The sequence below is a fragment of the Neodiprion lecontei genome, chromosome 5, assembly GCF_021901455.1.
Source record: "Neodiprion lecontei isolate iyNeoLeco1 chromosome 5, iyNeoLeco1.1, whole genome shotgun sequence".
NCBI lineage: Eukaryota > Metazoa > Arthropoda > Insecta > Hymenoptera > Diprionidae > Neodiprion > Neodiprion lecontei.
This window is the reverse complement of record NC_060264.1, coordinates 26,508,110-26,530,633: the sequence shown is the minus strand read 5'-3', so window position 1 is coordinate 26,530,633 and position 22,524 is coordinate 26,508,110. Positions and strand designations below refer to the sequence as shown.

At 36.9% G+C, this 22,524-nt stretch overlaps 4 protein-coding genes and 1 long non-coding RNA gene across 28 annotated transcripts; 3 read left to right on the top strand and 2 right to left on the bottom strand.

Moving 5' to 3' along the window:
* Positions 1 to 43: 43 nt before the first annotated feature.
* LOC107217923 (NADH dehydrogenase [ubiquinone] 1 alpha subcomplex assembly factor 2) lies at positions 44 to 2,535 on the bottom strand. 9 transcript variants are annotated; one of them, XM_015655629.2, is made up of 3 exons: positions 2,404 to 2,535; positions 877 to 918; positions 44 to 682 (listed from the first exon to the last, which is right to left on the bottom strand). In XM_015655629.2, the coding sequence occupies exons 1-3, from the start codon at positions 2,506 to 2,508 to the stop codon at positions 437 to 439; spliced, it is 393 nt and encodes a 130-aa protein (XP_015511115.1). In that variant the 5' UTR covers positions 2,509 to 2,535; the 3' UTR covers positions 44 to 436. The 9 variants fall into 9 exon arrangements, 6 of the variants coding, with proteins under 6 accessions (XP_015511115.1, XP_015511116.1, XP_046598308.1 ...); XM_015655630.2 differs by lacking the exon at positions 2,404 to 2,535 and adding an exon at positions 2,326 to 2,373; XR_006904780.1 differs by lacking the exon at positions 2,404 to 2,535 and adding an exon at positions 1,347 to 1,574 and having other exon boundaries at positions 596 to 682.
* LOC107217919 (serine/threonine-protein kinase 10) lies at positions 1,727 to 16,494 on the top strand. Of its 14 annotated transcripts, none has more exons than XM_046742315.1 (13): positions 1,727 to 1,824; positions 3,880 to 4,616; positions 4,716 to 4,880; positions 5,028 to 5,226; positions 5,346 to 5,476; positions 5,551 to 5,874; positions 8,444 to 8,528; positions 8,659 to 8,819; positions 9,011 to 9,594; positions 9,710 to 10,299; positions 10,546 to 12,860; positions 13,402 to 13,780; positions 14,757 to 16,494. In XM_046742315.1, the coding sequence occupies exons 2-13, from the start codon at positions 4,458 to 4,460 to the stop codon at positions 14,858 to 14,860; spliced, it is 5,196 nt and encodes a 1,731-aa protein (XP_046598271.1). In that variant the 5' UTR covers positions 1,727 to 1,824; positions 3,880 to 4,457; the 3' UTR covers positions 14,861 to 16,494. The 14 variants fall into 14 exon arrangements, 13 of the variants coding, with proteins under 13 accessions (XP_046598271.1, XP_046598270.1, XP_046598275.1 ...); XM_046742314.1 differs by lacking the exon at positions 1,727 to 1,824 and adding an exon at positions 2,491 to 2,571; XR_006904776.1 differs by lacking the exon at positions 1,727 to 1,824 and adding an exon at positions 2,755 to 2,996 and having other exon boundaries at positions 13,402 to 14,409; positions 14,757 to 14,896.
* A 938-nt stretch (positions 16,495 to 17,432) lies between these two features.
* Positions 17,433 to 22,176, top strand: LOC124294842. The gene is made up of 2 exons (XR_006904781.1): positions 17,433 to 17,494; positions 21,424 to 22,176. It is a non-coding gene; the product is annotated as an uncharacterized LOC124294842 (long non-coding RNA).
* Positions 17,550 to 19,377, top strand: LOC124294839. Its single transcript, XM_046742351.1, has 3 exons — positions 17,550 to 17,580; positions 17,690 to 17,972; positions 18,070 to 19,377. The coding sequence occupies exons 1-3, from the start codon at positions 17,565 to 17,567 to the stop codon at positions 18,305 to 18,307; spliced, it is 537 nt and encodes a 178-aa protein (XP_046598307.1). The 5' UTR covers positions 17,550 to 17,564; the 3' UTR covers positions 18,308 to 19,377.
* On the bottom strand, positions 19,597 to 21,335 carry LOC124294838. 3 transcript variants are annotated; one of them, XM_046742337.1, is made up of 2 exons: positions 20,963 to 21,335; positions 19,597 to 20,873 (listed from the first exon to the last, which is right to left on the bottom strand). In XM_046742337.1, the coding sequence occupies exons 1-2, from the start codon at positions 21,252 to 21,254 to the stop codon at positions 19,612 to 19,614; spliced, it is 1,554 nt and encodes a 517-aa protein (XP_046598293.1). In that variant the 5' UTR covers positions 21,255 to 21,335; the 3' UTR covers positions 19,597 to 19,611. The 3 variants fall into 3 exon arrangements, with proteins under 3 accessions (XP_046598293.1, XP_046598294.1, XP_046598295.1); XM_046742338.1 differs by having other exon boundaries at positions 21,200 to 21,327; XM_046742339.1 differs by having other exon boundaries at positions 19,597 to 20,804; positions 21,200 to 21,327.
* Positions 22,177 to 22,524: the final 348 nt, after the last annotated feature.

The window sequence follows — 22,524 nt, the reverse complement described above, 5'->3', positions numbered from 1 at the left end:
TCAGAGTAAGGAAAGAGTATGAGGTAAAGTAAAAACGAAGGGGTTTCAATTATGCTTTCTATTGAAACAGAGTATTGACATGAATTTACTATGAACAATTGATTTCTACCAATCAACTCTCCTTTGTGACTGTACAAATTATTGAAGTTGAAGGATTCATCGCAAAAGTACAAATTATTGTGTACGATTGTTACATAACATGTACGTCATCGATAATTATATTATACACAGGCTACGAAAACAATCAGCAATCACATTCTAACAATTCGCTAGAGTATTAAACTAAAGTCATAACATTTTTCACTGGTTGCACTTGATTCACACTGAGTGTTATTTCTCCAGATTCCAAACAATAGCAGAAGTGGAATCTTAGGAAATGCACTTAGTGAGTATCCAGTGTAGCCAGTGGAAAACATTATACAAGCGCCTCTGAACATTACTCTTTGCTGTCCTTGAATCCTTCAGGATACTGATAGTCTTTATAAGTTGGGAATCCAATCGCCTCTGGCAGTGGTGCCGGTTTTGACTTTGAGGATCTTGTAGCTTCTAAAGCACTTTCCAATTCAGCTGCATTTTTCTTCTTAGTTTTCATCAGTGCCAGACTCTGCAATACTTCAGCATCTGACGGTGGTTCTTTTCTGCGATACCTTAGCCACGCTTCCCATTCAGCAGGTACTTCTTGCTGAAAGTCATCTTTGTTCACTGGTTCGAAGTAACGTGGTGGTTTTTTTTTTGAACTTGTGGAATGTAGCGGTGTTTCATAATACTTGGTACCAAAGTGATCAGTGCCTACTAGATCTCCTCTAAATCTACGTGGTTTAACCGACTCTATGAAATGTTTCCAGATTGTTTGAAAAACGCCCCGCGTCGGTTTACCTGCCATCTTAGTTCCTCGATATGTTGATGTATGTCTGCACCCTGCAAACCAATTTAAATCACTTATCGGTTGCAAGGCCTTTTGCTGGGGTATGTTAATATGTATTATGCGTCTTTGGCTGCAATAACCAAAAGCCCCATATTTTCGTTCTTAACCTTTCCCAGACCTGCTGAAGTTTCGGGGTTAAGTTGTAGAAAAACACTTGAAATTTGACATGTAGAAAGTCTGCATCACTGTAATAATTTCTACTCTACCCTTAAGAGATAACTTTGCGTGTACTGAGTGTCGCGAAGGAGTGAGAGAAGTATATGTTGGTATAATCTGTCTCTCTCGCTCTATACGTGATTGGATATATATATATATCAATCATATCGGCTGCATTTTCGCGAGGTCGATGGGATAGGTAGCTCCCTCCAGTAGTAGGTATGCTTTAAGTATATGCTCTAGAGACTGTACTACGGGACTCTACCTGGAACTCATATAGGTATGTAATACTACTGGAACTACAGGTTCCTTTGGTATATTTCAGTGATCTGCAGCGACGGCTACGCGAAAATGAGACCAAATTAGACCCAATCGAAGCGAGAGAGATGAAAACGGCTCCGTGACTGTAGACTATTTACTACTCGTGCTGTCCGACACCGTTGCCAGACTCGCCAGAGTCACCAGAGTAAAGTTGAGTGGGAGATACACAATGATGCGTAAAGAATGTCGTTACAAGCACGGATTACATAAATTTAACCAAAAATTTACAGTACCCAGCTGCTCGACGGCTTGTGATTAATATTAGAATAAACAGAATCAATACAATTCTCTTGATTTCTCACGTAGAGCTGCTGCTACCTTGGACTCTGCTAAGCTACGATGCAGATTGCTACTGCGAACGAATCTGCAGGATTTACGCTCAAATAAGTGTCTGTTTACCGAAGAACAAGCTATGATGTAGTGTATGTGAATTGGATTATATATTTATATGTATATTTTCGAGTTATCGAATTATGCGATTGAAACAATTTATATTGGAAATTAGTGAGCTTGTACAAAAATTTTTTTGTGAATATTACAATCGAGAAATGTCGAACCACCTGTACACTACATCTTTACTTGCAAATTATACATTAACCTAACCGATTATCGGAATCGTTCGAGCGTTTGATGTCCGTGGACTATAACAGGATTTTCTTCGTAGGGCTTCGCAGGCTATACGATAATTTAATAATATAACATACGAGAAATGAGCTGTAACGCGTCTGCTCCAAGAAGTGAAGAATCGAGCTTCGGCAACTAGTCTGCGTCTGATTTCCGAGAATTTTATTTTGCTTGAAGACAACAGTTGACAAAATATCATCCACAACAATAACTACGAATACGAATTCGTACATACAGCAGCGCATCACAGTCAGAAATAGAATAAATGTATTCATATATACTCCGCAGATGATACCTACGTACGTTGTTGACACGCGACACGACGTTTGCATGCACCTGAATTTTTATTATTCCTTCTCTTTTCTATCTATACATACAGTCTTTGGGTTGCCGACTGATTGTCCATGGCGATGGCGGGTGGGGGGCTGAAAGGCGGTATGTATCGTGGCAATAGCCAGTCTTGATATTCCTTGGGAGTACATGCGTACCGACTTACGGATACTGCACGTTGACCGTGCAATTGCTAGAAACAGCAATAGCCATCGGTGACTAGCCTGACAATTTAACCCTCGATAAATACGCGCGTTAGTTTAAAGTTGAACGAAGGTTGGGTACGGTGCGCCCCCCCCCCTGCTGCCTCGTACGTACGCATACACACACAATGTACAATACACTCCATGGTTGAACATGGGTGGATCAGCGGTTTACGTCACTTCCAGGCGTGGTGTGTCCGTGTCTCTTTGAGAGTCGTGTGTGCGCTGAAAATGGCCGTGTTTTAACCAGATTTATCAAGCCATATAATTTCAAACGTAAATTTTTCCCGCTTATCTCGCTTGCCGTTTCGTATTGAAACTGGTTCTATTCTGTGATATTACTTCAATATTGTTGTACACCGAGTGTCATTTATTCAGTGCCGTGCCTTCGACAGGCTGCTGGATAAGATGACTATTGGTACCGATTGGTCGATTAGGTGAGCGACTGTGTTACATACAGATTTTGGTACTATTTTCACTATATTTTTGCAGCCTTTCACTGAAATATAACCTCCGGTTATCGATTAAGAAACTATTACGCCGTTTGGCGTTGGTTCTGTAGTTTTAGTACTACCGATCGGAATGTAAATGTATGTGGAAAAATAAAGAGGAGAAAAAAGGCCAACAAAAACAACACTCAATGTGACAGAAAAATTTCGTTTCACGAATTCGTTATCGGATAATTTTTGGACTTATTTTTTACTTTAAGTTTCCCGAATTTGAGGAAAAACTTCTTGCCGTCAGCGTAAAAATGTCTCCGTTCTGGAACGTATGAAACAGGTGCTTTGCATCTCTTGATAACTCGCAAATACGCAGGTGGACGTCTAACCAAACGATGTCGATCGTATGATCAGCTGTATTAATCATTAATTCGACGCATTTTTACGTACATATATACCTAGAATCATTGTTCAACGTGATGGCTTCATGTTAATATTTATACGTTTGAAATTCATAATATCACTGCTCTGTCTAAACAGCCACTTGTATTTGTTGAATCAGTATTGGAAACCTGACTTGGATCAAGGCCAAGGGTGTAGGTATGTTTTACGACCGCTGACGATGCACCTTCCGTTACAAGCTCACGCTTATGCTTATCTTTCTTATCTCTGTCTTCATTTTTCCACTCACTCATAGCTAATATCACATGTTAAATTAACAGCTCCATCAGGCTTGCAAATGTGGTCTAGATAGAGAATTGAATCACCCAAAGAAGTGACCGAACGTCCCAAAGTACCTAATGTTTTTAAGAACCTAGTATCAAGAGCTTTATGTATCTTTATTATGTAATTTTGCATGAATTGAATATTTCTGTTACAGATTTTGGAGGTTCTAAAGTGGTTAATTTTTCATTCAATCTTGGATGTCTGGAAGAAATGAAGGGCCTAGCCCTTGATGACCCACACCGACTGGCGACGAGTATCGGTACTGGCTCGCTAGACACCATTGAAGATTAAATCCGTCAAGATGCGGGAGAGATTTGTGACGATACCTCGACGTGTCGAGGGGGTCTGAATACCACAACTATTGGTTCAATTCGGTTCCTGCCTAGGAATCAAGTCGAGGATGTTTACTGATTTACTTTTGTACATGTGAAAAGATAAATTTACTGGACTGTACTAATTTTTTTTTTTTTAATGTTTGTATTAACGTTACATTTGATGATATATCTTACAACGTTTGTGACATTTTCACGTCTGCGTTATGAATCATCTTCGTTATTGATTATAATTACTGTCTTGCGCTTTATATGAAATAATATAACAAGGTCCTGTATTAATTATTCAATATAAGTCTTATAGTCATTTGCCAGAAGCCTGACATGCTTCAATCAATTATATGGACCAAGTCAATTTCGTTTATTTGTTAGTCAAGTTTTAGGGTGTAATAAGTTCAAAATGTCGTTTTTATCAAATTTGAAAAAAGCATTCCACTTCGGTGGCAATGACGCGAAGAAGAAAAAGTTGTTCAATAATATTAAAATGGATTGCGACCCGGAAGAATTTTGGGAAATGATCGGAGAACTTGGAGACGGTGCTTTTGGCAAAGTCTACAAGGTAAGCAACTACATTGTTGTGATTTTATCCCTGAATCTTTATACAAAACACAAATGAAAGTACTTAGTAATTTGAACTTTCTTCTGTCATTCTTACTAGGCACAGAGTAAACAGACTCAGCAATTGGCTGCAGCTAAAATGTGTGCATTAGAAGGTGAGGATGACCTTGCAGATTTCATGATTGAAATTGATATACTCTCAGAGTGCAAGCATCCAAACATCGTGGAATTACACGAGGCCTATTTTATGGAGGGAAAACTGTGGGTGTGTACACAGAGCATTTGCTAGATTACCAGATCGAGGCATCTAAATTTATCATTTGTTCAGATGTTGGCCAGTCATCTGTGCAACACAATTACTGTTGTCTTTATCAATTCATTAAGATATCTCAATCGACGTATGAATCTTCAGATGTTGATCGAGTACTGCGACGGCGGTGCCTTGGATTCGATAATGGTTGAACTAGAAAAGGCTTTGACCGAGCCACAGATAGCTTATATATGTCAACACATGACACAAGGACTGGCCTTTCTTCATAAAGCCAAAGTTATTCACAGAGACCTTAAGGCTGGCAATGTTCTCCTCACTATGGCAGGCGGCGTTAAACTGGGTAAGTTTCGTTCGTAGGTATATTCGTTATTGATAGCAGCCAATCGGTATTATGTACCGAACGATGAGTTGTAATTTACTTTCCACTGATATTAATAGGCACATTTTTTCTTTAAATAGCCGACTTTGGGGTTTCCGCAAAAAATAAGCACACCCTCCAGAAGCACGACACATTCATTGGAACGCCTTATTGGATGGCACCAGAGGTTGTTCTGTGCGAAACGTTTAGGGACAATCCTTATGACTTCAAAGTAAGAAAAAAAAAAATGATTTTGTAAGATTGTACATATATATTGGCAAATAACTTTTCATAAACTCTCGTCAGGTTGACATATGGTCACTGGGCATTACGTTGATTGAATTCGCTCAAATGGAACCCCCCAATCATGAGATGTCACCGATGCGAGTTCTGCTGAAAATCCAAAAAAGTGATCCTCCAAGGCTTGATCAGCCTGGGAAATGGAGCAAGGATTTCAACGAGTTTGTTGCCAAGGCGTTGATAAAGGATCCTGCGGCACGACCTACAGCCGACGAGTTACTTAAACATCCATTTGTCAATCGTACTCTGGATTCCAAGCCCGTCCGTGACCTGTTACTCGAATATAAGGCTGATGTGGTTGAAGAGGAACTCCTCGACGAAGATGCTGAGGTACGACTTTTGTTATACGTTATCTGTATCACTACAGCTAAAATGTGCATCTACACGTATAATTGGCATCATGTCACAATTATCCACGTTTATGCACAGTACACCTTATCATTGTCTTCACCGCATAGTTCATTGGATTTAGACATTCCCAAATTAAGTAATAAGACAACGGAAAATTGCATATACCTCTTTTAAAATGGACAGTTCTCTGCATTTATACTGTCACATATTTTCATCGGGATTTTAATCTTATTCCAAATGCAGCCGCATATTTGATGTTCAGCAGAGAGTGAGAAGTACACAGTATAAGTATGCAGTTTCAAACGATGTACGATTTCTGCCTATACCTAGCTCAATGGAGCTAATGTTATATGGGTAGCTACTATAACTATGCAAGAGACTTCGGTGATTTTCTAATTTTTCCTTTGCGAGCGTGATTATCACTAACATACACTTTGTTTGCTAGTTGTTGTAAATTTCACTGAAGCATATAATTTTAAACAGCATCTTTTGGCCTGTTGTGTCACCCTAAATGCGAAAGAAACTTTCATTAAGTTCACATAAATACATCTAAATAATATACCTGTGATTCCATGCTTGCATTATGGTAGAAGGCTAGGAAGGCAAAAAAACACAGGGAACAGTATCAACGGATCGGTAAGCTGCTCAAAAGTGAAACATATGTCAGAATTTGTTACCTTTAAATGAATGCTGTGCCGCAATAATACGCATAATATATTTATTGGTACTTGACGCAAACCTGTTACACCCAAGCATTGTGGGTGATAATGCAATACTTGGAATTTAACTTTTCTATGCGATTGGACATTTGCAGTTACATGATGTGCAGTAGAAATGTTCTGTCAAGCTTGTATTTGGGCTTTATCGCGTTTCTTTTTTCCGAAAATACTAAAGTAGTTTTTATTGTTTCGTTGGTACTTTGCGTGGATAACACAACAGTTGAACATTTACTTTACTCTATACAAATATCCGTTCTGCTTCTTTTTCTTAGTTGTTATCCCTGGTATGAAAGCGGGTTTTTTGGAGAATGATTTGTGTATAAAATAGTGTGCACGAATGTCAAAGAACAATTATTTATACTGTACATGCATGTTTTAACTGACTTTATGAAATTACTAAGTTTTATAACTAAATCTATGTGAATTTCATTGCCATATATTAGAGTGAGATTCAGATCAACTAGTGTCTTATGATCTATAATTTAACTTCATTCAATTCTCTTCAAGATCACTAATTAGAGGTGCTTAAATTTCAAATGAATATCTGTCGAAGTATAACATTTTTTGTAACTGGTGAAATATTTCTGTAGTACTCACTTCTCAAAGATCTTAAAAAAAATCGTAATACAGAATAAACAAATGATTCAAAATTTTAGAAAAAAGAAATCTGAAATCTTTCAGCCTATCACATATCTGCACAAGTGCAATCATACAGGTGTGTTGTAGAAATTGTAGTATTTATACGAAATTTCATATGATATAAATACCTTTAACCGTATCATTTGTGTGCATAAATATTTGTACATATTTTATGCATTGTATACACTTGTGTATAACTTGAGAATTTGGCTGTGCATGCGGCTCTCCTGGGCCTCGCCAGCCCTGTTCTTCTTCCTCGTGCAATTGTCAGGTCAGTAGACATGGCAGCATAATTACATATATACTCATATGTATGATGAACAGGGTGACCTACCACCATCGCCTCATGGGCTGAAAATCCGTGACTGAAACATTTTTTACTTTTTGTAGGACATTTGTCGTTTGCGAATGACAGCCTTTTGAAATTGGCCAATCACACAAATTGGCATCCGACAAAGTACAATCTGCCAGCCTCAGTCCCCTTCTATTTTGAGTCATCAGCTAGATCAGCAAATGTTAAACAGCTGTAATTCGCAAACAACAAATTTCTTATAAGAAATAAATACGTTTCAGTCACAGATTTTCACAAGAAATACGTTGATAGCCTGTGAGGTGATGTTCTTGGGTGACCCTGTTTATGGATTGCGTATATATATATGTATATAATATATAAATATATATATATATAGTCTAAATTCTTGTTTTGCTTCTATAATTATACAAACTGTCATTGGTGTTTTTTGTTATCATTACAATCAGGATTCTGTCGAATAAGAATGATTCGCTTACCGGAGTGTGTGTTATAGATGTATAAAGAGAGGCAAGTGTTCGCTGTATGTCCCAAAGACATTAAGAGAATTTCTATAGTGAATCTAGCATCAGATGATTCAAACTACATGCAATTTCATTTGAACATCTTTGAAATATTCTTATATGAGTAATGGGATACTTGAGTGGTTTGAAAGTAATTACAGCAAAGATGGTGGGATCATTTTAAGATTGCAATGAGGAGAAATCAAAGTGATTATTATCTGCTGCAGGTTAGGAAACGCCTGGAACAGTTGATCCTGTGTATGGAAAATGTTTGTGAACGGGCAAATAGGCATTTTATAGGCTGTTGGATAGTTATGTAATTAATAAGCTTGTGATATAACTACATACATATACTAAGACTAACTGGTGAATTCCAGGAGCAGCGCACATCGCAACTGCCGCTGGAGCTGGACCAACTTGGAGATGACTCCGCCTCCCTGCGCAGCGACAACGACGTTAAATGTACGCACATTTTTCATATTTCTATTCTACTAATTCTAATGTTATGCCAGTCTATAATTTCATCCATACTTTGAAAACTGCCAAAGATGAATAGTAAGTATCAATGTCTTGCATTTTTTGTACCTTATAGCAGCTGAGAAGGAGAATGTCGCTGCAGCATCTGTGCCACACGAAAGGGAAGAGAGTAATAAGAGGGAGGGTGAGCGCGAGGGTGAAAAAGAAGAAAGAAACAAAAAGTTGCGAAAAGCTGATTCCAAAGAGAACATTTCTGTATCTGTTGAGAAAAAGTTGGTAAGTTATGTAGCTTATGCTGGGAAACGTTAAAAATCAAGATCTTGTTGTGTATGTAGTGTCGAACAAGATTACTTGCATAAAAGAAATGGCTGCATTTTTGAGGTGTAATTTTGTCTGCGCTTCTGAATATACATGTAACTACAATTACCCAGAGACTTTTAAATGAAAATGTTGGCTGAATTATTTAGGCACCCAAGCCACCTGTGGGAAACGAGTCGAACGAACGTCGAATCTCCAAGGAAAAGGGTCCCGCGCCCTTACCACCTGGTGCCACGACACGTCACGACACTGGCAAGGCAGACGATAAGGAGAACATTCCAAAACCATCAGTTACTGAAAAGAGCAATACCGTAACTCCTGTGACAATGGACAACGAAAAATCTATTGTTAATAAAAAAGTGGAGAAAAAATCTGTATCTCAGAATAACGATGACGATAGAGATATCAAAAAAGTTCCGGCACAGATCGTTGGTGAAGAACAAAACCATCATATTCCTGTCGAGGCGCGTCGCAGTGAGGAGGGTGCGGATAAACCAAAGTCTATGCTCAATGAAAAGCCAGTTGGAGAGAAGAAAAAGCCACCACCAGAAAAGCCTATGGATGTAGAAGTTAGAAGAAGATCTATGGACGAAAAGATGAAACTCCCAGCAGATAAGCAACATTTGAGTAACGAGGACAAACGGAAATCAGCACCAGTTAAACCAGTCCACGCTCCTGATGGCGTCAAAGAACCAGTTTATGTTAGACAAACTTCGGTGGAGGAGCGAAAAAGGTAAATTATTAATATTGCTGGCGAATATTTGTAACTTCATGTGTTAATCGAGTATTGACAATTCTATCATCGTTTTCATGTTCGAGTACTAAGTGTTTGATAAATCTACTTTTAGGCATGAAAAGAAGTCATTGATTGAAGATCAACGACCAAAATACGACATAAGGTACGATGCGCGACCAGTCACAGACGAAAATTTCCAAAGCCTGGACGAAAAACGGAAATCTGTTGAAGATAAACTGAATGCTGTTCTTGAAAAACGAATTTCGATGGATTCCGCAAAACGGCACTCGGATCACGCGTCAATCGAAACACTGAAACGCATTTCAGGAACAAGCACAATTTCCCAACTTTCGGGAAAACACACACCAAAATCGAGCTCTACTGCCGATGTTAACTCAGACCTTGGCACTCAAACAACTCTTTTGAAAAGTCGAAGTCAAGAAGCATCGAGCAATGATTCGTTTGGCAATAATGTTTTGAGGTCGCAGTCGGGTGAAATTTATAGGGGCAGTAGTCCGGATTGGAAGAGAGAAAACCAAGCCCGAAAAGAAAAAAGTTCCGGTGATACAGTAGACAGGTCAGAACATATTCACAGGAGAGGTTCGTCCGCCGGGTCAGGAGTCGCTGTTGTGACGTCAACACCAGTGAGGAGCCGTAGTGTATCCAGAAGCGGCAGTGGAGATAATGTTGTCGTTATTACCGGTAAGATATTTGCTCATGTTAGTTTATTGTTTTAGAAATTAAGATTTGATACTCATTCATTTCTTATACCAAAAATCTATACAATCTTCCCCTGAAATGTCTCACCCTATCTTTAATTGCAGAGTTATGATTGTTATGAGCATTTACTGTCATATTCTTGATAATTGACAAATTAATAAAATGCTCCTGTCCCAGGTCGCATGTCCCCCTACATGGAGACTAATGTATTTATGTTTTCCTTTGAAGGTAAAACAAAATCCTCTGAACATCAAGAAGATATACGATTCAATAAATCCATGGTACGAATAACTCCAGATACACCTGATCCATCGAATAGTTTGGCCAGCAATGTGAGCCAAGTTACCGTCGTAACAACACATCCTCCTGTGCTTGTCGATGCCACAGCAACTCCACCTCCGCCTCGACACCAATCCCCGACATCTGAAGTTGTAATCGTTGCCAATGAGACAAACAAAACCCAGGTAAATGAGAGTTCGACTGACGATGATGGGTTTACAAGCTTGGATAGCCTTGAATACACGCCACAGGAACAGCCAATTGTAATATGTGCCACCGATACTTCCAAACGTGTTGGCAAGAAACTGGATGAGTCGGAAGTTGTCATAGTAAGCCCGATTGTTGATGACGAATTGATGGATACCAGCCATGTATCTGTAGTTACCGTTGGTGATGACAAAGAGCGAGTGAAAGATTCATCTGTTGTTGGCAAGAATAGTAATACTGGCACATCAATGGCAGATCATGTTAATAGTAGTAATAGTAGGAGAAGAAGGAGGAGGTCCAGTTCAAAGAGTGACAGCGGCGACGAGATGCTAACTCCACCTCGTATGTCGGTGATGGTTGCTGGAACTACAGTTGGGTCGACAGATGTCGATGACCTTGCTAGCCCTACGAAGCTGATGCCTAATGGTATTGCAAATGTACGCAGCGATGGTACGGCAGCAGGACCTTGGTCAACGATGGCGAAGCATACAAATGAGTCAAGAGAGGAAGGTGGAGGTAAAGCATTAAAGGATAAACGCATCTCACCTGACAGTAGCTGTAGTAATGAAGGGAACTCGTCACATCGGTCCAACAGCGATGAGGGATCAACCAGGTCTCACACACCTAGCAAGAGTGTCGACAGATCTGATGCGGAATCTATATCAACGACAATAAGCCAGGACAGCCGAGGTTCGAGCCGAGACAACCACTTGGGAAGAGATTCCCGGCAATCGTCAGAAATTGACGACGAAGTTGTACTTAGAAGAAAACCTCCCGAGTACACGAGAGACGCACCGAGACAAGCGAGGACAAAGGAAGATATTCAGATAATGAATCTTAAGAAAAAGACACGAAAGCGTACGAGAAAGTTCGAGATTGATGGCGTTGTAGTTACAACTACTACATCAAAGGTGATATACGGAGATGATGAAAATGGCAAGGTGTACGACGACCAGATATTTCGTAAACAAGAACTACGGGAGCTTAAGATGTTACAAAAAATGGAACAGAAACAATTTCAGGATCTGTCGCAGAAATCGCAATTCACCAAGGATCAGCAGGAGAAGCGGTTTGAACAAGAGAGGCTTATGTTGGAACGTGGGGCAGAAGGTGACCTCGATACGTTGGCCAGACAACAGCGTCAACAGATTGAAAGAGCTGAGACCCAACAAGAGGCTGACCTGAGGCTTGCGTCAAAAAAAATCCGTAGTGAGCAAGAACGTGAGTTGAAACAATTTCGCGAAGGGCTGAAGCAGGAGCTGCGACTGCTCAAGCAGGAGGTTGACCTTATGCCTAAAGAAAGGCGAAAGAATGCGTTTAAGATGCGGAAGGATAAACTCGAAGCCGAACACGAAGCTAGGGAGAAGGTATTTTTGGAAAAGTTGAATGAGAGCCATGAGACGTCGCTGAGGAGGCTATCAGACAGTCATCGTGAGAGGATTGCACTTATGGAGAGACAATTCTTGCAGCAGAAACAGCAGCTCATGAGGGCAAGGGAAGCGGCGATATGGGAACTTGAAGAGAGACAAATCAAAGAGCGTCAGCAGCTACTGAAGCGACAACTGAAGGATATATTCTTTTTGCAAAGGCACCAAATGCTGATAAGGCATGAAAAGGAGCTTGAGCAGATGAAGAGAATGAATCAGCGTAAGGAAGAGGAGCTTGTCAAACGTCAGACTGTTGAACGTAGGAATCTTCCGAAGAGAATACGCACAGAGATGAAGGCTAGGGAGATGATGTTCCGCGAATCAATGCGTATATCAATGACTGCTGCTCTTACCCCTGATCCAGACGCTGAGCGTGATAAGTTGAAAAAATTCCAAGAGAATGAAAAGAAGAGATACAGGGCTGAACAGCAAAGGTTTGAATTAAAACACGCCAGGCAGCTCGAGGAGTTGAGGGCACAGAGCGATGCTTCCATCAAGGAGTTGGAACAACTTCAAAATGAAAAGCGAAAAATGCTTATGGAGCATGAGACAATGAAGCTCAAGGAGCAGGAGGAATCCTACACGAAGGAACTTCGAGAGTGGAAAGCACAGCTTAAACCACGAAAGCAGGTGAGTCGTTAATGATATAAGTCTTACAGACTTATTGCATATTATTTTAAGAAAAAAAGTCCACGCACTTACCGTTTACACACGCTACGTGTATGCCATTATCAAATAACAGTAGCTGATCTGTTTATAAAGAATATTGATAATAGGTAGATATAAGACATGTTGGATTTTATCGACTGAAAATAACAGCAGTAATTTTTTTGCATGTCCATGCAGCGAAATTCCTTCTCATTGCTTCTGGTTTTTCTTTTCATGTAAGATATAATAGATGAAATCATTTGTCTTACGACTTGAATACGTAAATCTCACACGTTGACTTTGATATTTGCATTTTTTAAGTTTTATTTTTCACACGTTTTCTACATGTCAATGAAAATATTTAAACATCTTATCACCTTACGCTCAATCGATTCTTCTGACTTGTCTTCGAAGCAAAGAGCTCACATACAATGCTGACTGTCGTTAACGTCATCATTGTCATTCTTACAGTACGATTTATCGTGCTGTAATTATTAACAACAGTGTTACACAATTGTTGTAGAAAATAGAGGCTGAACTGGCTACGGAAATGGAAGCCCTGGAATCACGTTATCCAGGTTCATTACCGACACGTCTCAGCGACCTTTCATTAATCTCCTTAGACACTTCTCGCGGTGTCAGTCCCGTCGGCATGGCTGTTGAAATAACAACGACTACGGGCATGTCCAACAGTTGGCGCAGGTCGCCCCGTTCTTTCGCATCCACTTCCAGAGCTAATTCCTACATCAAACCTCAGCCATCTCCATCAGCATTTAGTTTACCTCGTGTATCACTCAAACATCCTGGTTCCGAAGGGGATGCTACTTCATTGTCTGGGATTGAGGGTGCTAGCCTTGACAAGAAATCGGCAAATCCCAACGAATTCCGCCCACTTTCCTTGCGTAAATGATCCTGGCTGACTATTTCACGTCATTCCATTCTTGTCGTATTGTTGTACATCGTTTATCATCTTTGAAAATGCTCCATTCATTTCTAAGCATTTGCCGCTGCCGTAATCGTCTTCACCTACTATTCTCGATAGCACACTCTGTAGACTACGGTCTAAAGAGTATCTATATTTTTTTCATTCACTATCATTCCTACACATGCACTAGCGGTGCAAATCGAGTAATCATATTTCTGTATTCATCAGTAGCTACCATTTTTGTAGTGGGATTCAAATCATTAAATATTGCAACATGTTTTTTTGGTTCTGAATATCTTTGCGTTGTTTATGTTTGTCGAACTATGGATGTTTTCACACAGTTATTTCGCTATCTATAGGTATACATTCATATGTATATTTATATCAAGTCGTATCATCAAGGGTTTGTGGTTTGGAAATGTCCGTGCTTGTATGTATATATATATTATATATATTATATATGTATATGAATTTGTGTATATATTTTTGTTATGTGAAATTGTACGCTGTTCACATCCTTTAATACCACTCCGAACAACTGTATTCGATGGCATTGAGTACAGGTAGAAGATTTATCCGAGAATCGTTAATACTCGAATACCAAAGGTCAGTCAATTATCAATTCTATTCTGATGAGTATTGAATTGCATTACCAAACTGCTGCCATCGCTTTACCAAAATCATGCGGGTACAAAACGAATTCTCTAATTCTCCTCAGATGCACCCTTGCATTTGTATGCTAACATCTGAAAACCAATTAATTATCAGTAAAATTTAAATCCCATCTCTTAATAGTTGTGATTCTCAATCTAGTTTCAATTTTATTAAAACTTTTTTTTTTCCATATTTGTACTATAAGAAGAACCAAATAAAATTTGTTTACGTGAAAAGAATGCTTTATATCTTCATATATGCTAATCTAATTTATTATTGTTTCTCATGATACTTTGCAGAGACTAGAAGAACAATTCGCTCAACAATTGGAGGTACAGGAGGCCATTTATGGACCGTCGGCGGTGCCTCTATGCTTGCCACCAGACCTCCCAGATCTGCCTGATCTTCCAGATCTAACCCATCACACCGTTGTAGCCGGTGGTTCAACGCGTAGTTCCCTGTCATCTGTCAGTGAAGGATAGATTGGAAGTTAGGGGGATTTAGCGTAGAGAGATAAAAAACATTTATGATTAGTGTAGAGAGATAAAAAACAGATGAATAGATAGCTAGGTAGATAGGTAGGTAGGTAGGTAGATAGACAGACAGACAGACAGACAGACAGACAGACAGACAGACAGATAGATAGATAGATAGATAGATAGATAGATGAATAGCTAAGCGATGTAAGTAATTATGAATAATCAACAATTTAGAGTATGTGGTAATATAAATTTCATACACCCGAGTGAACCGAATATTAAACTGTAACAATTTACCCGACTTAGCGGTTCAATAGAAATACTTCAATGAACAAGTGCACGGTGCGTGGACTATTGGTGCGTGTATTTGGAACATACGAGTTTGCAGGGCGATTCAATTTTTCCAATTTTTTTCTCCCAACAAAGATTATAGGTACGTATGTATATATGTACTCTTACGCTTCGGGCAGTTTGCTCATATATATGTATATATCCATATATATATATATGTGTGTGTGTACTCCGCAAGAGCACGATTTACTGCAATAATGTATTTACGTATATTTGAAGAAGATAAGTCTTGCCGAATTTCGGTCATCAACACAAATTGGAAACTTGATTACTGGTATAGCGTTATCGATTGCCTGCCCGTGACTAAGACACGAGACAACTATGATATAATATTCCAGTGATTTGGATTAACAAATTTTAATGTTGGAAAAAAAAACAATGAAATAACGGGCTGTGAAAAATTGTTTCGACGAATAATGTTGAAAATCCGTACACATATTTATAGCAATTATGAGCAGGAATTGATTGAATGATGAAACCCCAAACTGAGGTATAGTAGAAAATAGCTGGTTTTGTATTTGATGTGTCGAATGAGAAAATAATAGGCTACGATATGCTACGAAAGATGGAGGCAGATTTAGTGTCTTGTGCTCCATTATTTAATTAGCACTCATTGTCAAACCCTCGTTACTCGCGTTTCCACTTGTAATTCACGACTATTACCTTAAATACTTTCGATAATTTGAACAAGGCGACAATATATAATCGCAGAAATTGTCGCCAGGAATCAAAATATGACGCCAAATATTTGCTTTTTGTCGCAGATTAGAATAATGCAGAGTTTAGAATCTCTTTAATAGCTATGGCAGAATGATGTGCAGGTATAGCTGGCGTCGTGTGAAATAATGATAATGACAATGGAAAGTCTAACCAATGCGTGTGCATGTGTGTTTGGTTGTAAAAAGTTCAGTTTTCACCTAATCACCATGCATACTCATTTTTATATATTTTCAATTAGTTACAATATGATAATCAATAATTGCAATAAATTGAAGAAAGTATACATGATTGTAAATATGCAGAGACTTAGCAGGGCAAACATGTGTCTGTACACGTAGATTCAATACAGCGATGTGGCGAACGAAAAAGCTGTTGATAGAATATATCATTATACTTGCCAAATTTCATTTTAAACAATGGTAATGTCCGCAGTGTTTTTTTATTTTTATTTCGTATGTTAAAGGAATAAACGAAACGCTTACTTCAATTTCGATTAGATTTTGTTACCCGTAACATTTTGTAGGCGAATGCGGCATACTTACCATATAAGTACATATTTCGTTAATCTGGCAGGATGAGAGGCTTCTTGGTATCAACGTTGTATGTATACCCATATATTATATATACACTATACATATATTATATATATGTATATATAATATGAATACCCACTGTTGTAATAGTTATTGGCTCTCTAACTCTATTTTCCTGTCCTCTGCTTGCTTCATCTCGTTTTTTTCATTCAATCGAATTCCTTTCAAGCGATGTTTCATGAAACGGCAAACTCGATTTATCCCAGTAGAAGCCACAAGGCACGGAAATATTTATTAACAATCTATTCAACTGATTAGGATCTGGCGTGGCAACGTAACAATCAAAGTTCAATATAAATATATAATTTCGGCTTTCAGTGTCACACACTGAATTCTGTGAAAAGTCAACCAGCAGTGATATTATTAACGTTATTACTTTCACCCCATTTGAGCGGTAATATTATCATCTGCATCCATACCTGCATTGGATTGCAATAATTTTTTAGTTGAAAACCTTTGTTGAATTTACAATCCCTATTACATGGCCATGACAAATCTGAACCTTCATCTTTGCCTGTTATAGAATTCGCGTGTAGGTAGTTTATACAAGTCGTACATATATGACCTGTATACTGTGTGTATATATATATTGCAAATTAGTTGAACAGACGCATACACACACACACACACATGCTTATCTATATATACTTATATACGCACGGGTAAAAATTTCCATTCTTCTAAGTTTGTGCATTTTCGGTTATTATCCTTGTTATTATCACGATCGTCATCATCGTCATTATCATCATTAATATTATTATTAATATGGCTATTACTATCATCATTATTATCATTATTGTAATTGTAATTATCATTATTATTATTATTATTATTATTATTATCGTTATAATTATCGGTGTTATTCTCATAATTATAATACAGCAGGTACTATTGGTAAGCGGGAGTTGCAATCACGCCAACTGGTGACTATATTTTGAACTAGCGAAAACGGGTCGGCTGATTAATGTCATATGTAAACTGTATGTAAACAAATCCGTTTCTTAAATTTTATTAATAATAAACATTAAAAAAGGACATTACCCTAAGTTCTATTAATAATAAAAAAAATGTTTTTATCAATGTGCAAAGTATTGGATTATTTGGAGTCTACAACGAGAAGCCGAAATTTTATTGAAGGCGAGCAAGTTGTCAATGCGAATCATTTAATTTATACGGGAATTTTGAGTGAAAATGAAGAGCAGTATGAATTATTATCATATTGTATACAATCATCCAATACTCGGGGAGATCCTCACGAAATAACAACAGTTATTAGTAAAACTGATAAGGTTATTTCCTCAGTGTGCAGCTGTACAGCTGGGAACAGTGGAACATGTAAACATAGTGCTGGTGTTTTGGTGTTTTGCACACGGTAAGTTTAAACAGTGGGATATATTTTTTCAATGTTTCTTGGTATGTAATTTCTACTACCAAGCCAAATTAATTATATTTTGATTATTTTTTTTTAGTAATGATTTGGCTGGCTTCAAAACGGTTTCATCAACAGACAGGAAATGTCTTTGGAGTGCACCTCGCAATGCTTGTTTGGAACAATATAATCCAAAGCCTTTGAGTGAACACGGCTGCTTCAATATAAAGAAAAATCACAAGGAACTAAGTGATGATGTCAAGAAGTCAATCAAGGAAAAACTTTTTTCGAAGAATTTAAAATCAGCTTTGTCAGAGCATGCGTACGAGCGTGAATGATTAATTTATTTATGATTGATTTTTTTTTTAATGAAAATTTTGTTGAAGTAAATTTTCATGAAAACAATTTTATGATTCACTGTTTATATAAACAATTGTTGTTTTTAATTTAATCAATTTTGTATATATTTGCCGATGAATTTAAACTTTTTTACTATTTCGATGGAATAATTTAATCAATTCTAATCATGACTTGTATGTAACATTTACTTCATCACAATTTATGACTCTCCAATCATGTTGTGTTTAATTTTTATTTTCACACGTTTTTGAATGTATTTATCACAGAACTGGAAGGCATGCGCCACTGCAACAACCTACTATTGAAACTGTACCTCCTGAGAACTTACAACTTATCCAACGTTTGATTTCACACTCATTCTCGTCATCAATCCTACTCAATCTTTCTGAAAAACCCTTCCGACCACTGAGAGAATGTTGCCAGAAACTTTTAGAGCAATTAATTGGGAATCCTTATAATATTTGTTTAGAAACTCAAAAATTTTATAGTGTTTGGCAGAAAGAACGTCAATTTCGAATAACTGGCTCGCGATGTTACGAGTTATACACTTATCGAAAAAATTTAAAACCCAATTGGAAAAATAAGTCTATGAAATATTTCTATCCGACAAATATTAGCACTCCAGCAATGAAACATGGTCTAAAATTTGAACCTGTTGCTCGAGAAACATATCAAGAATTAAATCCATCTACCAATGTATTTCAATGCGGACTAATAATTTCTAGAGACAATCCGTGGTTAGGATATTCTCCTGACGGTATTATTTTCGATAAGGATAAACCAATTAAATTGTTAGAGATTAAATGTCCATATGAGGGTAAATCTTTACCTGTAAATGAAGTTATTTCTAAACTCAATTTCATTCAAACAAATCCAAAAGATGAAAGTATTTTGAGTTTAAAAAAAAATCATAAGTATTATGGCCAAATTCAGTTCGGAATGGGTATTTTAAATATTCAAAAAACTGATTTTATTATATTTTCTTCGTTTGATAAAAGTATGAAAGTTTTAACAGTAGATTTTGATAAACAATTCGTAAACGATTTATTCACATCTTTAAAATTAATATATTTCAATGAAATGTTACACTATGCATGCACAGATGAACATAAACAAAATTAAATGTTGATTATTTGTGAATAACCGTTCTTTAAAAATATTTTTAAATTTAAATAAATACCTGCAACATATTCAATTGTGTTTTCATTTATTATTAACATTCTAGGTGAATTACATAGTTTTAATGTAATATTACGAATAATAGATTTAATTTATAATAAAGTTATTCCTTTTCAGACAAAAATTTATCATCTTTCAAAATCGGAGAGCTTAAATTGACAACTGCACCAATTATTGTTAAAATTTCTTTGCCTTTCTTCACTAAACCAATTGGCATTCGCGAACCTAAAACTTTAAAGACTTTGAGTCGTTGATTAGAACGTTCCACGTGTACACGAGCTCTCGCTATTTTAGCGTTCAATCGTGATTCTTCTCTGGTAAATTGAAGCTGCTCTTTCTTAAATGGAGGCCTTATAAGCTTAATATCTTTTTCCTTGCATAATTTATCAACTCGAAACCCTTTATCAACCATTATTGCTTCACCTTTTTCTAGATAATTTAATATTTTGGATTGTTCAAATATCGCATCATCTGAAACTCTTCCTCCGTACATTTCACTAATAAATGATATTATTCCTCCAGGAGTTACTCCAGTCATAAATTTTATTGTGTAAGTACTTTTGTACCGAGAATAACTTGCTTGTTGACAGCATAGATTTTTTGGTCTTTGGATAAATATTTCAGTGCAATCTAGAACGATTCTCACATTTCTAAAATCATCAAAACATACTGGGAGATTCTTAGAAATTTCATCTTTATCCGGAAAAGGAATGCCTTCTTTCAAACAAACATAAAGCATATCGATTATCTTAAGGACTACTCTTCGACACTGTGATAAAGATGAATACTTAAACAAAACTGCCAAGATTGCATATGATAAATTATGCTTCAATTTTATGAATGTCATTATTATTTTACTTCGAAGGTTCATCGTTTCAAATCTATATTTAGGAAAGCCATCCTTTACCACGTCAATAATAGTTTTTAAGATATCAAAATTAATAATACCAGTTAGTGTGTTGAGCTCTTTTTCAGTTTTTAAAATATCACAAAAATCTGTGATTAAATCCCCGCTTTTAATCTGAACACCAATATCAACCAGGCGTTTTGTAGCCAAAATTTGGTCATTTTCTGTAAGCAGAGGTGTATCTTGAACTAAACTGATGGAACTACTTTCTCCTTGGTCATCCGGTTCCTCTGTCAAATTATTAGTATCTAAGTTATTAGTATCTAACACATCCTGATCTTGACAACTAAGCTGACTAGCTGGCAATACTTCATTCCTACTCTTATCTCTTCGTAATCTTCTTGTCTCTCTGTCAGTATTTTTGTTGGTGATTAATCTTGGTGTCTTGTCTGTAGAAGGTAAATTACATGAAGGAACTGCATTTTGTTTTAATCTTCGTTTGCCTTTGGAGCTTAAATCTACATAAGAAAGTAATGCCCTTAGTTAATATTGCAAATAAAAAAGTTATTAAGATAATTAAAAAACAAATATAATATAATATAATCACCTGGTGAAAAATAATCGGACTGTTTAAAATGCAAAGAACAAACTTGCATGTTATCGGTAACATTTTTACCAATTTTTAACACAATTTGCCACATTTTTCGGCAGTCTACTTTTTCTTCTTCACCGAACGTATTTATAATTTTTATGAAATTGTTTTTTTTAGGAAAAAGATGAAATCTGACATCTGAATCCCTACAAGCTTTACTCTTACATCCATACACACTGCAAAAAGCTTTACTTTTTGTTTCCCTCGGAGAAAAACGTACACCCGAATCATCAACAACACTTTCCATTTTAATTTTAGTTTGTTTCTTAGCTAACAATAAAAAAAACTCAATAATTGTAAATTAAAGTTTACATTATCAATATGTTGAGCAATATCCATATGACAGCTGACCCGTTTTCGCTAGTTTAAATTTTGAACACCAGGCGACAGTACTTGTACTTACCACTTACCAATAGATCCGATCAGAGTTTCGTCTGCACAATTATACACGGCAACGGGCAGATCATATACCGACAAGTTTGGGACTTATCAGAGCTAAGCCTCTATTGTACATTATTGGCCACTGTTGATATAGTTACGAATTATTTTCAAGTCGTATGTTTTAGAAAATTGCATTTTGTTACATGTATTATTATTACTATTATACTTATTATTATTATTGTTATTATTGCTCTTATTATTACAATTAATGTTATTATTATTTGTACCACGGCCTAAATATTAATATACCCATTCGCCATGCAAAGTAACATGCGTGAGGAGGGTTTTTTTCGATCGCGGGGATTAATTATATATAAGAAATCGTAAAATTCGTATAGTGTATATACCTATATACCTATTACCGAATGGCTTTTCATATATACATACGCATAGGGTTATGCATATATATATATGTATATTAAATTTTCTCCGCACTTTCATAACATTGATTAATGAATTGAATCAGTCTCAGTGATTGAAATATTCATTGTAACTTATAGTACACACACACACACACACACACACACACACACAGAATTATATGATTGCTCAGAAACGGATATCTTTATGGATTAATTCTTAATCGTTACAAACAGGAAGTGAAAGAAAAGGAATGAATTCATAGTATATTATTATTATATAATTGAATATTATACATATGTATATGTATGCTACTTAGGATATAGTATTAACATACAATTCAATGCTATTAAACGATTTCGTCTCAATTTTAGTTAGACACCGAATACACCGACGCGCATCCTTCCTTTATAAAATCGAAAAACTCTGCCTTCTTTTCGCATACATATAAATCCATTGGAATTGCGTTGCACTGTCATTTATAATCGAATGCAGAGTTGAAGATTCTTATTCGGATGCATTCCTATTCTGTAAACTATAATCACAACCATATAATATCCCGACCGTTTTCTCCGCAATTCAATAGGCATTTGAACCGAAATACTGGCTCGCGTCGCTAGAATTTTCCTTTTACCCTAAAACTGAAAAACGTTGTGAACAAAGTTCCGTTATCTACGTGTAATGCTATCCGATGAATATATCCTCTATTGTATCGG